This window comes from Gossypium hirsutum, chromosome D01 (genome assembly GCF_007990345.1).
Source record: "Gossypium hirsutum isolate 1008001.06 chromosome D01, Gossypium_hirsutum_v2.1, whole genome shotgun sequence".
Lineage (NCBI taxonomy): Eukaryota > Viridiplantae > Streptophyta > Magnoliopsida > Malvales > Malvaceae > Gossypium > Gossypium hirsutum.
The window spans coordinates 4558632-4571475 of NC_053437.1; the positions used below are offsets into that span (position 1 = coordinate 4558632).

The 12844-nt window shown below is 34.4% G+C and overlaps 1 protein-coding gene across 1 annotated transcript; it reads right to left on the reverse strand.

Annotated features, from left to right (window-relative positions):
• Positions 1-3579: 3579 nt before the first annotated feature.
• Positions 3580-4581, reverse strand: LOC107928102 (uncharacterized). The gene is made up of 2 exons (XM_016859273.2): positions 3986-4581; positions 3580-3856 (listed from the first exon to the last, which is right to left on the reverse strand). The coding sequence occupies exons 1-2, from the start codon at positions 4421-4423 to the stop codon at positions 3740-3742; spliced, it is 555 nt and encodes a 184-aa protein (XP_016714762.1). The 5' UTR covers positions 4424-4581; the 3' UTR covers positions 3580-3739.
• Positions 4582-12844: the final 8263 nt, after the last annotated feature.

Below are 12844 nucleotides of genomic sequence, written 5' to 3' on the forward strand. Positions count from 1 at the left end.
TCCTCTTTTCAAATTTGAGTTTATTTTCATGAAATACTCATTAATTTTTCTAGATCTACTCTCAAAATTTTGGCCCAACCTTCTTCGATTTCCACTTTGCACTGTTAGATCGAAACCAAAACTCCAAGTATGGTGTACCCACGGCTAGAGGCAACTTTCCACCATTTGGATTTGCAAAAACTCCCCTCAAAGAACCTTAACCTAAGCTTGGTTGAACCTCCACGATGGTGGTTCGTTTCAAGTTGGTAGGTGTGTGCTTATATTTGAGAGAAAGGAAGAACCCTATAATTTTTAAGGGTCCATCAAACGAGGCTTTTTGATTACAAATCATTTACTATAAAACTTTAAAAAAAAATCAAATAAATAACAAATATCTACAAAAACACATATTCTAGCAAAAAGAAAATGGTGGGAAGAAGAAAAGAAAATGAACATATTTTATAAGGGTTCATCAGATGTGTGTTTCAGATTCCTCAAATCTAACATTGAATCCAACAAAAAGAAAAAAAAAACTTGAAACCAATATCCAAAAACACACGACTAAGATTTGCAAATACATGCAATCCCTTTTAATATGAGAGGTTTCGTTTCATGTCATTTTTTGAAGTTAAGATCTGCTACAACGGTGGAAAGGAAGAAAATGGAAGGGAAAAGAGATGACATATGAACGAATGAATATTTTTAAAAGTAATAACTTAATTAAGTTTATTTAATAATATATAACAAGACAATTTCCACCTCAATAAAGGAAAAGAAAATAAATTGATGACGTCAACAAAAAATAAGCCACGTGGCACTCACTGTGGCAAAAACAAAATAAAGAAGTTAGACCTAACTGCCCCATCATCACATGAGTTTATTTGATTAGTTTTTTTTTTTTTAATTTCATGGCTCAATTGAATCTAAAAACTTCGAAAAAATTTAATTGATTTTTTTAAAAAAATTCGAGGGATTATAATATAATTAAACTTTTAGTTTATCACATAGCCCCCTACACTTTTTTATTTCTCTATCATATTCGGCAATAATGATAATCTCATTTATTTACTAAAAAGATAATAATAAAATTATATGGGTTTATGATTTTTTTTTGAAGGTTCCTTTTTATTTTTCCACTCCACGATCATTAGTGAAAATGCGAGGTGCAATATGTACATTGGCAACTTAAGGGACCTAACCCCTAGCAAATTGTAGGAAAACCCCTCCCCAATCCCCTCTCTGTCCCTCAAAAGAGAGCTAAAAGGCAACAACTTGATTTTGAGATGATGAAAAGGAAAGTAAATTATCAACAAAGTTCATCATTCTTTGGACAGAAAAGTTATTCATTTCAACCCCAAAAAGAAGGGAAAAAATGGGTTGATGATGAAAAATGAAGCAAAATGATAGCAAGTGCTCCTCTATGTTTACCCCAAATTGCTAGTACCTCCATTCATTGCAAGTAACTTTATTCTACAAGGAAATCTCCCTACGCACCTCTAAGTTTTCCTTTAATACCTTTATTTTTTTACTTACAATCCATTTGATAGGAAAAAAGTTGAAATGTAATGGTGGAATTACATTATAGCATTGGGTTGAAACCCAAGAATCTTATCTCGTCCCTAATTATTGAATGCATACATGCGCATGCATATAATGGTAGGCAAAACCTAGCTATTCCTTTGTTTTTAGTTTTCTTTTGTTTATTTCGCAATTCTTTTGAATAAGGAAAAGGGAGAAACTGACCGAAAGAAGGAAGTGAAAAAAACAAACCTGTTTGATCTGGTTTTAATATAAGGGACACATGATCTGAAGTTAAGGTGAAATCTTAAAAGGAGAGATTTTTTTCCTTTTTACAAATTAAAAAAAATCATGAGATGAATAGGGAAAAAAACTTTTTTTTTATTTCACATATTTGAAATTTTAAAAAAATATTTTAAACCATTTTTGGTACATATTATAATTAGGGAGGGAATGATAGCAGTTGAATTTAAACCTTGGTCTTTGGATACAACAAGGGTTTAATCATTGCTCCTTTATGCCTTCCGTATTTTTGTATAGATTAAAATATGCTCTAAATTTTTTTATTCTTTTTTTACTTCTGAAATTTAATTTTTCTACTTTTATTTTATGGAGTTTAGTTTTAATTTTTTTAATTTAAAAAAGTCAATCTAATTGTTAACATTATTAAAAATTCTTTTAAATTTAGATTTATAACAACGTTTTTTTTACTACATGGTCACCAAGTAAATATTTTTTAATTTTAATATCTCATACCAATGAATTTGGCATAAGAATTTTAAGGCGGCATTAACAGTTGGATTTAAAATTTAAATTCTAAAAATTATATGGACCGAATTCTTGAAAAAAAATTAAATTCTAAATTTATGAAGAATACGAGAATAAATTTTAACTTTTTTAATATATAATTATAACTTAAAAGTTAAAATGGGACTAAATTTCAAGTGAAACAAAAAGAAATTGATAAGAAAATGAGAAATGAATTAGGAGGATAAATAGAGGCAATGTTGACGTGGAAAATTGATTGAAGTCAAGAAACAATATCCGGAAATTCATGTCCCCATAGCCCAGACCAAGCATGTTCAGATGATGGAATCTGCAATAATAAACTACATTGAAAAAAGTGTATGAAAGGCATCCCATTTGCTGAATAGATTCTACACCAATCTCATCCCATCCCATCTTTGTATTTCTCATGTCTTCATGTCTCTCTCCTCTCAATGCTACGTTGAAAATACGGGGTGAGGTGAACACCCTCATCCTTTTTTCTTCTAATTCCTGTTGAATAGTTAGATTTAGGCATAATGATTATTATGAAGTTACAACTTTATAAAAAAATTATTTTTAATTGTTAATTTATTTATTTTTGTTTTATTTAACTTTTAAATTTACAAGTTTTCTTATCAAATCACCTTAAAATGACATGTAGATTGCCACATGGATTACATGTCATCATTTGATTAAATTTTTAAATTGGGACACCAACTTAATCAACAACATTATTGGGTAAAATTATTTATGACGGTGTTATCATCAATCTTGAGTTAGTATCGAGTTAACTTGTGATACTAACTCAATTAACAATATATTAATATATACAGCTGTTAAAGGTAGTACATTGTGCATATCAAAATAAGAACATATAAAAAACATCAAAATGAAGCTTTGGTTAAGTGGTGACTTTAATATTTTTATTAATTTAATTGGCGAGAGTTCAAATCTTATCATATGCATCTAATTTTTTTTATTTAAAATAAAATAAAAAAACGAAAGTACTCTCAAATAATATAACTTATTTTAATTACGAAAAGATAATTTCATCATTTCCCTAATCGAGTTGGTGCCCGGTTGACTTGTGACACCAACTCAATTAAAGGCTTAAATAATAGTATAGATATACAAATAATGAATATGTAGTGGTGATTAAACCTTTTGTCAGGCACCTGTTTGACACGGGTTCGAACTGTGTTACCCTCATCTCTTACATATAAGATTTTATTAATTCAATTAGTGTGGGTCCAAATCCCACCATATGCATTGAAAAACATAATTAACATATAAGTATACATTGTCTATAATAAATAAGTAATAATTAGAACTAAAAAAAATAAAAAGAAAAAAAAAACACTAGGGCTAGAAGAAAAGTAAATGGTCATGCCATATTTACCTAGTTAATTAACTAGTGTAGACTGTTGGTACAATCGACGTGGTTTAGGCTCAAGAATGATTTCTGCAACATTTTTCACTGAAAGGGTGAAATTTCTTCAGCTTCTTCTTTATACTGAGGTAGTAAGGTAAATCTTCTCCTTTCCCAGATTATATCTTCCCGTGAGGGACTGGTATCATTTAGCTGAGATGCCTTCATTTCATAACAAATTAAATTTCGTTGAGAATAACATAAAAATAAAATGAAAATTACTCAATTTCATATATATTAGAAACAATAGTGGAAAAACTCAAAGTAAAAGAGTGTTGGGAGGATAAATACCTGATCAATTTTAGCATGCACCGTCATTGTTAAATAATCTGCACTGAAACTTGTGATCATCTTGGAACATTTCTTAATGTCAAGTGAATGCAAACATGGGAATTCCAGATGATAACCCACAGGGCTGAAGCTCTCGAGCTTTGACAAATTTTCAAGTTCTATTTTCTTTAACTGAGGGAATACCATTTTCATCTTCAACTGAGGACCTTGTAATGATGATGAAGATGCTAAAATGTCATCATTTCCAATTATTTTCTTCAAGTTCACACATGACTTTATCTTTAGAATGCTTAATTGTGGTAAATATGGAATGAGCGTCTCTGGAAAGATGTATGTCAAGTTATTGCAGCAGTGAACCCTTATTTCTCTAAGATTGGTTGCAACCTGGATGGGACCCTTCCATATATCTCGCAACCTAATCACATTAAAAAGCTCCATTTTCTCTAGACTTGAGTTGATATTGCCACCCTGAAGCTGAAACAATTGTTCAAAGTTCTCCAAAGTTATAAATCTGGTGATTTTTGTCTCAACTGAGTGTTTGCCATATCACACAAATTGACATTTTCACTGTCTATATCTTCCATAGAGAAGAACAACTCCTGCATAAAAGTAAAGGGAAATGTTATTCTTTTAAGTTCTTTCAATATCAACCAAGTAAGTATGGCACTCTCATATTTGGTTTTCTTTTTAACTTTTAATATCATGAATTAATGTAAAAGTGTGCATGAGAGACTTTCCACTTGTCTAAGGAAATTGGATTTTAATAGAAATCCAAATGGATAAGAAATACAAGTTTACAAACTTGTTAACTTCTTTTTGAAAAACAAAACAAAGGAATTAAGAAAAAAAAGTGAAAGGGAACGTACCTTCAAGAAAACACACTTTTTAACTTCATGAAAGGTAAAATTTGTAAACGCTGAACATCCTCGGATGTATAAAATTTTCAAAGTTGGTGCTTCCAAAAAGTTGTTTTCTCCTCCTACAATACTCCTCAAGGTTCTCAATCCAACAAGTTTTACCTCCTCTAGATGAGGAAAACCTCCAATTGAAGTATGTGGGAAGAAATATTCCAAACTTGGACATTCTCTAATCTCCACAAATTTCAAGTTTGGCAAGTAACGTGCATTTGATTCTATTCCATCATCGATTCGAAATATCTCTGAAATATTTTCACAATCAACAACTCTCAAAATTTTGAGATTCTGCAAGAAACACTTGGGAGGTTGGCCATTGCATTTGAAATCCATCATTATTTGTGATGCATCAACCAAGCATTCACCACTGCTCCATTTGTTAATAGAGATGGAAGTTAATCCGTCTAGATGTTCGGACGAGATTTTTGTGATCCCCAATATTGTGGAGAATAAGATCTTTTGTATTGCATCACAATTCTTTGAATGCGGATAATCCAGTCTCCTGGTCGTAATTCATCACGTAAGTGAAAACAAATCATTAATTAATAAAATCACAAGAAAAAAAAGTATTAGATTAATGTACTAACGTGTTGGTATCATAGAGAAAATATATATAATAACAGATTTGGCATAACAATTATCACAAGGATATATGATAATTATACACAGAAAATACATGCTATCACCACGATACCATTTATAAGTATCACCAGGCTCTATTTTAGGCTGGTTAGGAGGGGCTTGGTATAAAAAAGTTTAATAATTAGAAAAATCAAATAAAAAAATCCAGAAAAGAAAAAAGAGTTAAGAAAAGTGTACCTTTAACGTTAACTCCAGCTGATTGTTGGCTTGTTGAATGGGAAAGTTTATCACTTTAGAACAAACATTAGCTTTTACGCTTTTCAAAGATGGTGCTTTGACAATATAGTTTTGTGGGACAAAACTAGTCAAGTTTCGTAACCGATCAAGTTCTAGATCTTGTAGACTTGGAAGGAGCAGGCTACTATGGTGTTGAACTCCATTTTGTTCATATGGCATGCCGAATACTTGCTTTAATGCACCACAAGAAGAAACCGAAAGCGATGCAAGAGCAGGAAGACCTTGAGCCAAGGTGATCGGCACAACATATTCCAGTTTTGCACACGCTCTGATGAAAAGAGTCTTCAATTTGGGCAAGCGGAGAGGAAGGGAAGAGGTCTTTGATTCTATTTCACCATCATTGAAAAGAGTTTCCAATTCGTTGCAGTGTTGTATCATGAGTTGTTCTAAAAGCACTAGGCTTTGAATAAGGGAAGTTGAAAAAAGGGATTTCAATTTTCCGCATCCATTTATGGCTACAACCTTAAGACTTTGGAGGGTGAAAGAATGGGGTGAGCCTTTGAATATCCATCTCAATGCTGGTAATTGGTAGAGCGTCAAAGATTGTAAATTTGAAAGTGGGTGCTCTTGATTTTCTTCTCCGTAATGAAGGAGCTCACCCACCACTTGCAACTTACAACATTCTCCAACTTCCAGATGTTTCAAGTTTTTGAGGAAACCTTGTGGAGGCTGACCCTTGCATAAGGCTTCCAACCCATCTATTGGAACCCACCCATTGTTTGAAAAGTCAAAAAGGGTGGGCACCGAAAGTAGAAAGTAAAATTGGTTGGCAAGTTGGGTTAAAAGTTGGCATGGGATAATTGCAATTTTGGTCCCTAATTGTATAGGGACATTGCAAGTTGATCCTTGAACCTCAACTATAAATAGGCCTAACCATTTCTTACTTTCTTCATCCCACACTTGCCATTCTCTACTTAAGGCAATTGTTCTCTCTCCCTATTTGTAAACTTTCACTTGTATTTTTGGAGTGAAATATATTTGGTAGTGCCCGAGGACGTAGGCAAAATTTGCTGAACCTCGTTAAAATTCTAGTGTTCTTTATTTTTGTTCTGCATATTTTGCAAGTGTCATTGTAGTGATTTATTGTGCTATTAAATTATGATAGAGGGATATTCTGGCTAGGAAAGATCTGGTATGTAAGCGATCCTCGTGATCCACCTCTCTTTCCTGGGAATTGAACTTAGTGTGATTTTTCAGTACAATAATTTTACTCTTTCACACGCTTCCGCGCAACAATTGGTATCAGAGCCAGGTTCGTACTTGGGGAATACGACCGTTTACGGTACTATTCACGTATACGGCACTATTCACATATACAGTACTATTCACGTATACGACACTATTCACGTATACGGTACTGTTCACGTATACAGTAGTTGGGATTGAGGAGAAAAATGGCAGCAGCATCGTCATCAGCAAGGACTACTGTGACAAATGCAAAATTTGAAGTAGAGAAATTTGACGGTACCAATAATTTTGGTATGTGGCAGTGTGAGATCCTGGATGTCTTATGTCAGCAAGAGCTGGATATAGCCATTGAAGAAAAACCTGACAAGATGGATGACAAGGAGTGGGCCAAGATCAATAGACAAGCGTGTGGTACAATCCGCCTATGTTTGGCCAAAGAGCAGAAGTACTCCGTCATGAGGGAGACATCAGCGAAGAAGCTGTGGGATACATTGGAAGAAAAGTTTCTAACGAAAAGTCTTGAAAATAGGCTTTATATGAAAAAGAAACTTTTTCGGTTCACGTATGCACCCGGTATGTCGATGAATGACCATGTGAACTCATTCAATAAAATTTTAGCAGACTTGCTAAATTTGGATGAGAAATTTGAAGATGAAGACAAGGCATTATTGTTGTTGAATTCCCTTCCTGATGAATATGATCATCTTACCACCACATTGCTTCATGGGAAAGATTCAATCACATTTGATGCAGTCTGTAGTGCGTTGTATAGATCTGAGACTCGAAAGAAAGATAAAAGAGATCACAGAGATACAACTGCAGAAGTCTTAACAGTAAGAGGTCGTTCACACAGCAGCAAACCTGGTAGAAGGGGTAAGTCCAAAGGGAGACCCGCCAAAGATGAATGTGCCTTTTGTCGTGAGAAAGGGCATTGGAAAAAGAATTGTCCTAAGTTACAAAAGGGCAAGTCTATTTCTAATGCATGTGTAGCGGAGCATGATGAGGAGTCAGACTTTAGCTTGGTTGGCATGGCAATGGCATGTCAAACGGATGAGTGGATATTGGATTCGGGATGTACTTACCATATGTGTCCTAATAAGGACTGGTTTTCTAGTCTTGAAGAACTAGAAGGTGGAGTTGTTTTTATGGGCAATGATAGTGCCTGTAAGACAATGGGTGTAGGTACAATCAAATTGAAGAACCATGACGGCTCAATCCAAGTTCTGACAGATGTTCGCTATGTACCCAGCTTGAAGAAAAATCTCATCTCATTAGGGGCCCTAGAATCTAAAGGGCTCACAATCACTTTGAGAGATGGATTACTAAAGGTAGTAGCTGGGGTATTGACGGTGATGAAAGGCACTAGAAGAAATAACTTGTACTACTTAAATGGAAGTACAGTTATTGGATCAACATCAACAGCTTCTGCGAAAGATGCAGATTCAGAGGCTACCAGGTTATGGCATAGGCGATTGGGACATGCTGGTGAAAAAGCTTTGCAGACTTTGGCGAAGCAAGGCTTGTTGAAAGGTGCAAATTCTTGCAAATTGGAATTCTGTGAACATTGTGTTCTGGGCAAGCAGACGAGGGTAAAATTTGGTTCAGCAATTCACAATACGAAAGGAATTCTGGACTATGTTCACAGTGATGTGTGGGGACCTACCAAAGTGGCTTCTTTGGGAGGTATGCACTATTTTGTCACTTTTCTTGATGATTATTCAAGAAAAGTATGGGTGTATCTAATGAAAAGAAAAAATGAAGTTTTGGATGCATTTCTGAAGTGGAAGAAGATGGTGGAGACTCAGACAGGTCGAAAGGTCAAACGACTTCGATCAGATAATGGTACTGAGTACAAAAATGATCCATTTCTACAAGTATGTCAAGATGAGGGCATTGTGCGACACTTCACTGTTCGAGATACACCACAGCAGAATGGGGTGGCAGAACGCATGAATCGGACTATACTGGAGAAAGTTCGATGTATGTTGTCCAATGCTGGATTGGGCAAGGAATTTTGGGCTGAGGCAGTTACATATGCGTGCCATCTAATTAACCGATTGCCATCAGCTGCAATAAATGGAAAAACTCCTATGGAGATGTGGACTGGTAAACCTGCTACTGATTATGATTCTTTACATGTTTTTGGTTCCACTGCATATTATCATGTAAAAGAATCTAAGTTAGACCCAAGAGCAAAGAAAGCATTATTCATGGGTATAACTAGTGGTGTAAAAGGATACCGTCTCTGGTGTCCTGATACAAGGAAGATTGTTTTAAGTAGAGATGTAACTTTTGATGAATCAACCATGATGAAGAACGAGGATTCACAAAAGGATGACAAAACCAGTAGTACTTTGCAGCAGGTGGAGTTTGAAAAGGTTAATGATGATCCAACTAATATTGAAAGAACAAATGATGAAGAAGTTTCGACCCAAGAACTTCTACAGCAACAAGATTCAATTGCATATAGGAGGCCAAGAAGAGAGATTCGTAAGCCTGCTCGCTTTGACGATATGGTGGCCTATGCACTTCCAATTGCAGATGATGATGTTCCTTCCACTTACACAGAAGCAATAAGTAACTCTGATGGTGTAAAGTGGAAGCAAGCTATGAATGAAGAAATGCAGTCTCTTCATAAAAATAGGACTTGGGAGTTGGTGAGACTGCCCAAGGGAAAGAAGGCAATTGGATGCAAATGGGTATATGCAAAGAAGGAAGGATTTCCTGGTAAAAATGAAATTCGATACAAGGCTAGATTGGTAGCAAAGGGTTACGCTCAGAAAGAAGGAATAGACTACAATGAAGTGTTTTCTCCAGTTGTGAAGCATTCGTCTATTCGAATTTTGCTAGCCTTGGTTGCGCAATATGATCTTGAACTAGTTCAGCTTGATGTGAAGACAGCATTTTTACACGGTGATTTGGAAGAGGAAATCTATATGACTCAGCCTGATGGATTCAATGTTGCTGATAAAGAAAATTGGGTTTGCAAACTGACAAAGTCGCTTTATGGATTGAAACAATCTCCGAGGCAGTGGTACAAGCGATTTGATCAGTTCATGAAAGGGCAAAGGTACACAAGAAGTAAATTTGATCATTGCGTATATTTTCAGAAGCTACAAGAAGGAACTTTCATATACTTGCTCTTATATGTTGATGATATGCTAATAGCATCTAAGAGCAAAGTTGAGATTGAGAGATTGAAGACTCAACTCAATCTCGAGTTTGAGATGAAAGATCTAGGTGAAGCTAAGAAGATTCTTGGCATGGAAATATGTAGAGATAGAGCTCATGGCAGAGTTAGCTTGTCTCAGAAGCAGTATTTGAAGAAAGTACTACAGCAGTTTGGCATGAACGAGCAGACCAAACCTGTAAGTACCCCGTTGGCTTCTCATTTCAAGCTTTCTGCACAACTATCTCCTTCGACGAATACAGAACGAGAATACATGTTGCAAGTTCCGTATTCTAATGCAGTGGGTAGCTTGATGTATGCAATGGTGTGTACAAGACCCGACATTTCACAGGCAGTTAGTATAGTGAGCAGGTATATGCATAATCCTGGAAAAGGACATTGGCAAGCTGTGAAATGGATTCTACGGTATATTCAGAAGACCGTGGATGTTGGATTACTGTTCAAGCAGGATAATACACTTGGTAAAGGTGTTATTGGGTACGTTGATTCTGACTATGCCGGTGATTTGGACAAGCGAAGATCAACTACCGGTTATGTGTTTACACTTGCTGGAGGACCAATAAGTTGGAAGTCTACACTACAGTCTACAGTTGCATTGTCAACCACAGAAGCCGAGTACATGGCTGTAACAGAGGCTGTAAAGGAGGCTATTTGGTTACAAGGTATGGCTAAAACCTTGGGGTTGGTTCAGGAGCATATTAACGTGTATTGTGATAGTCAAAGTGCTATTCATTTAGCAAAGAATCAAGTCTATCATGCACGTACAAAACATATCGACGTACGATTCCATTTTGTGCGGGAAATTATTGAAGAGGGGAAAATTTGTCTTCAGAAGATCAAGACTGCAAATAATCCCGCAGATATGATGACCAAGGTGGTAACAGCAACCAAGTTCGAACATTGTTTGAACTTGATTAATATCCTGCAAGTTTAACAGTTGAAGAAGGCACTATCAAGTATTGTTGTCAAAGGCAGAAAGAATTGTGTGAAGATAAGATTATCCTAATCAAATCTTCAAGGTGGAGATTATTGGAACCCACCCATTGTTTGAAAAGTCAAAAAGGGTGGGCACCGAAAGTAGAAAGTAAAATTGGTTGGCAAGTTGGGTTAAAAGTTGGCATGGGATAATTGCAATTTTGGTCCCTAATTGTATAGGGACATTGCAAGTTGATCCTTGAACCTCAACTATAAATAGGCCTAACCATTTCTTACTTTCTTCATCCCACACTTGCCATTCTCTACTTAAGGCAATTGTTCTCTCTCCCTATTTGTAAACTTTCACTTGTATTTTTGGAGTGAAATATATTTGGTAGTGCCCGAGGACGTAGGCAAAATTTGCTGAACCTCGTTAAAATTCTAGTGTTCTTTATTTTTGTTCTGCATATTTTGCAAGTGTCATTGTAGTGATTTATTGTGCTATTAAATTACGATAGAGGGATATTCTGGCTAGGAAAGATCTGGTATGTAAGCGATCCTCGTGATCCACCTCTCTTTCCTGGGAATTGAACTTAGTGTGATTTTTCAGTACAATAATTTTACTCTTTCACACGCTTCCGCGCAACACCATCCATATCTTCTATAAATGATGTCTCCAAATGAGTGAATGCTGAAGTTGGCCCATTCTTTGTTGTATCAACCAAGCATTCAAGATCCTGAATTTCTCTTAGTTCAAGTTGTTTTGAAGTTTTGAATGATTCCTTGAATGCTGATAGTCGAACACCCTAATTGTAATTCACATCATCATTAAAAACACATTTTATATATCAATTAGCAATCAATAATTGACATACAAACGTAAATAGTTAAATTTTCTTTTAAATCGTATTGTTATCTACGGTAGATACCATTAATGCAGAATTAAACAAAGGGCAAACAACTCAAAGTAATCAAACTCATAAATTACCTACTTTAATTACTTGGAATGCTGGAAAAAAAAAAAGACAGTTAATGAAAATGTTACATCCACATGGCTGGTTTCTTTAATTTGTATTAAGTAAGAAACTAGAAAACAATTCATTTGTGTAATAAAAAAATGCATTTGTTGATTACAAATAAACCTATAATTTTGCAAATCAATGGCATAGTGTAGTAGAGATTCGGTGCCATGACCCCCTAAAATGGTAAAATTTTAATTTAGAATCATTATATTTATAAAATTTTAAATTATTAATGGTAAAATTATACTTTGGCTCTAAAAATAATAAAAATTTGATTTAACCCTTTAAAAATTATAAAAATATAAACTATTAAAATGATAAAATTTTATTTTTATTATCATAAAAATATATAATTTAATTCTACTAAAAAAAATTCGGCTGCTCCACTCTGCATATGGATATGATTAATTCTGTTTTATATTTTAACTCTGCTTTTAGCAAAAGTTAAAAGAATGAGATTGAAAAAAGAAAAGAAAGATATTTTATAATGAAGAAAAAACTTAGTAAAATTATAATAAAGTTGTAAAATAATATATATTATCAAAGTTGTTGATGTCCTAATTGTTTTTATGTTAAAAAAAAAAGTAATGATATTTTTGAACCACCAATAAATATTATTTTTATATTATTTACTTCCATACACATAGCAGTGCCAATTGTAGCATGGCTAAAATATCTTAAACATTTTGCTGTAAAATCAATACGAAAACTGAGTTATGAATAGTTATAAATAAATAAAATTCAATAATGT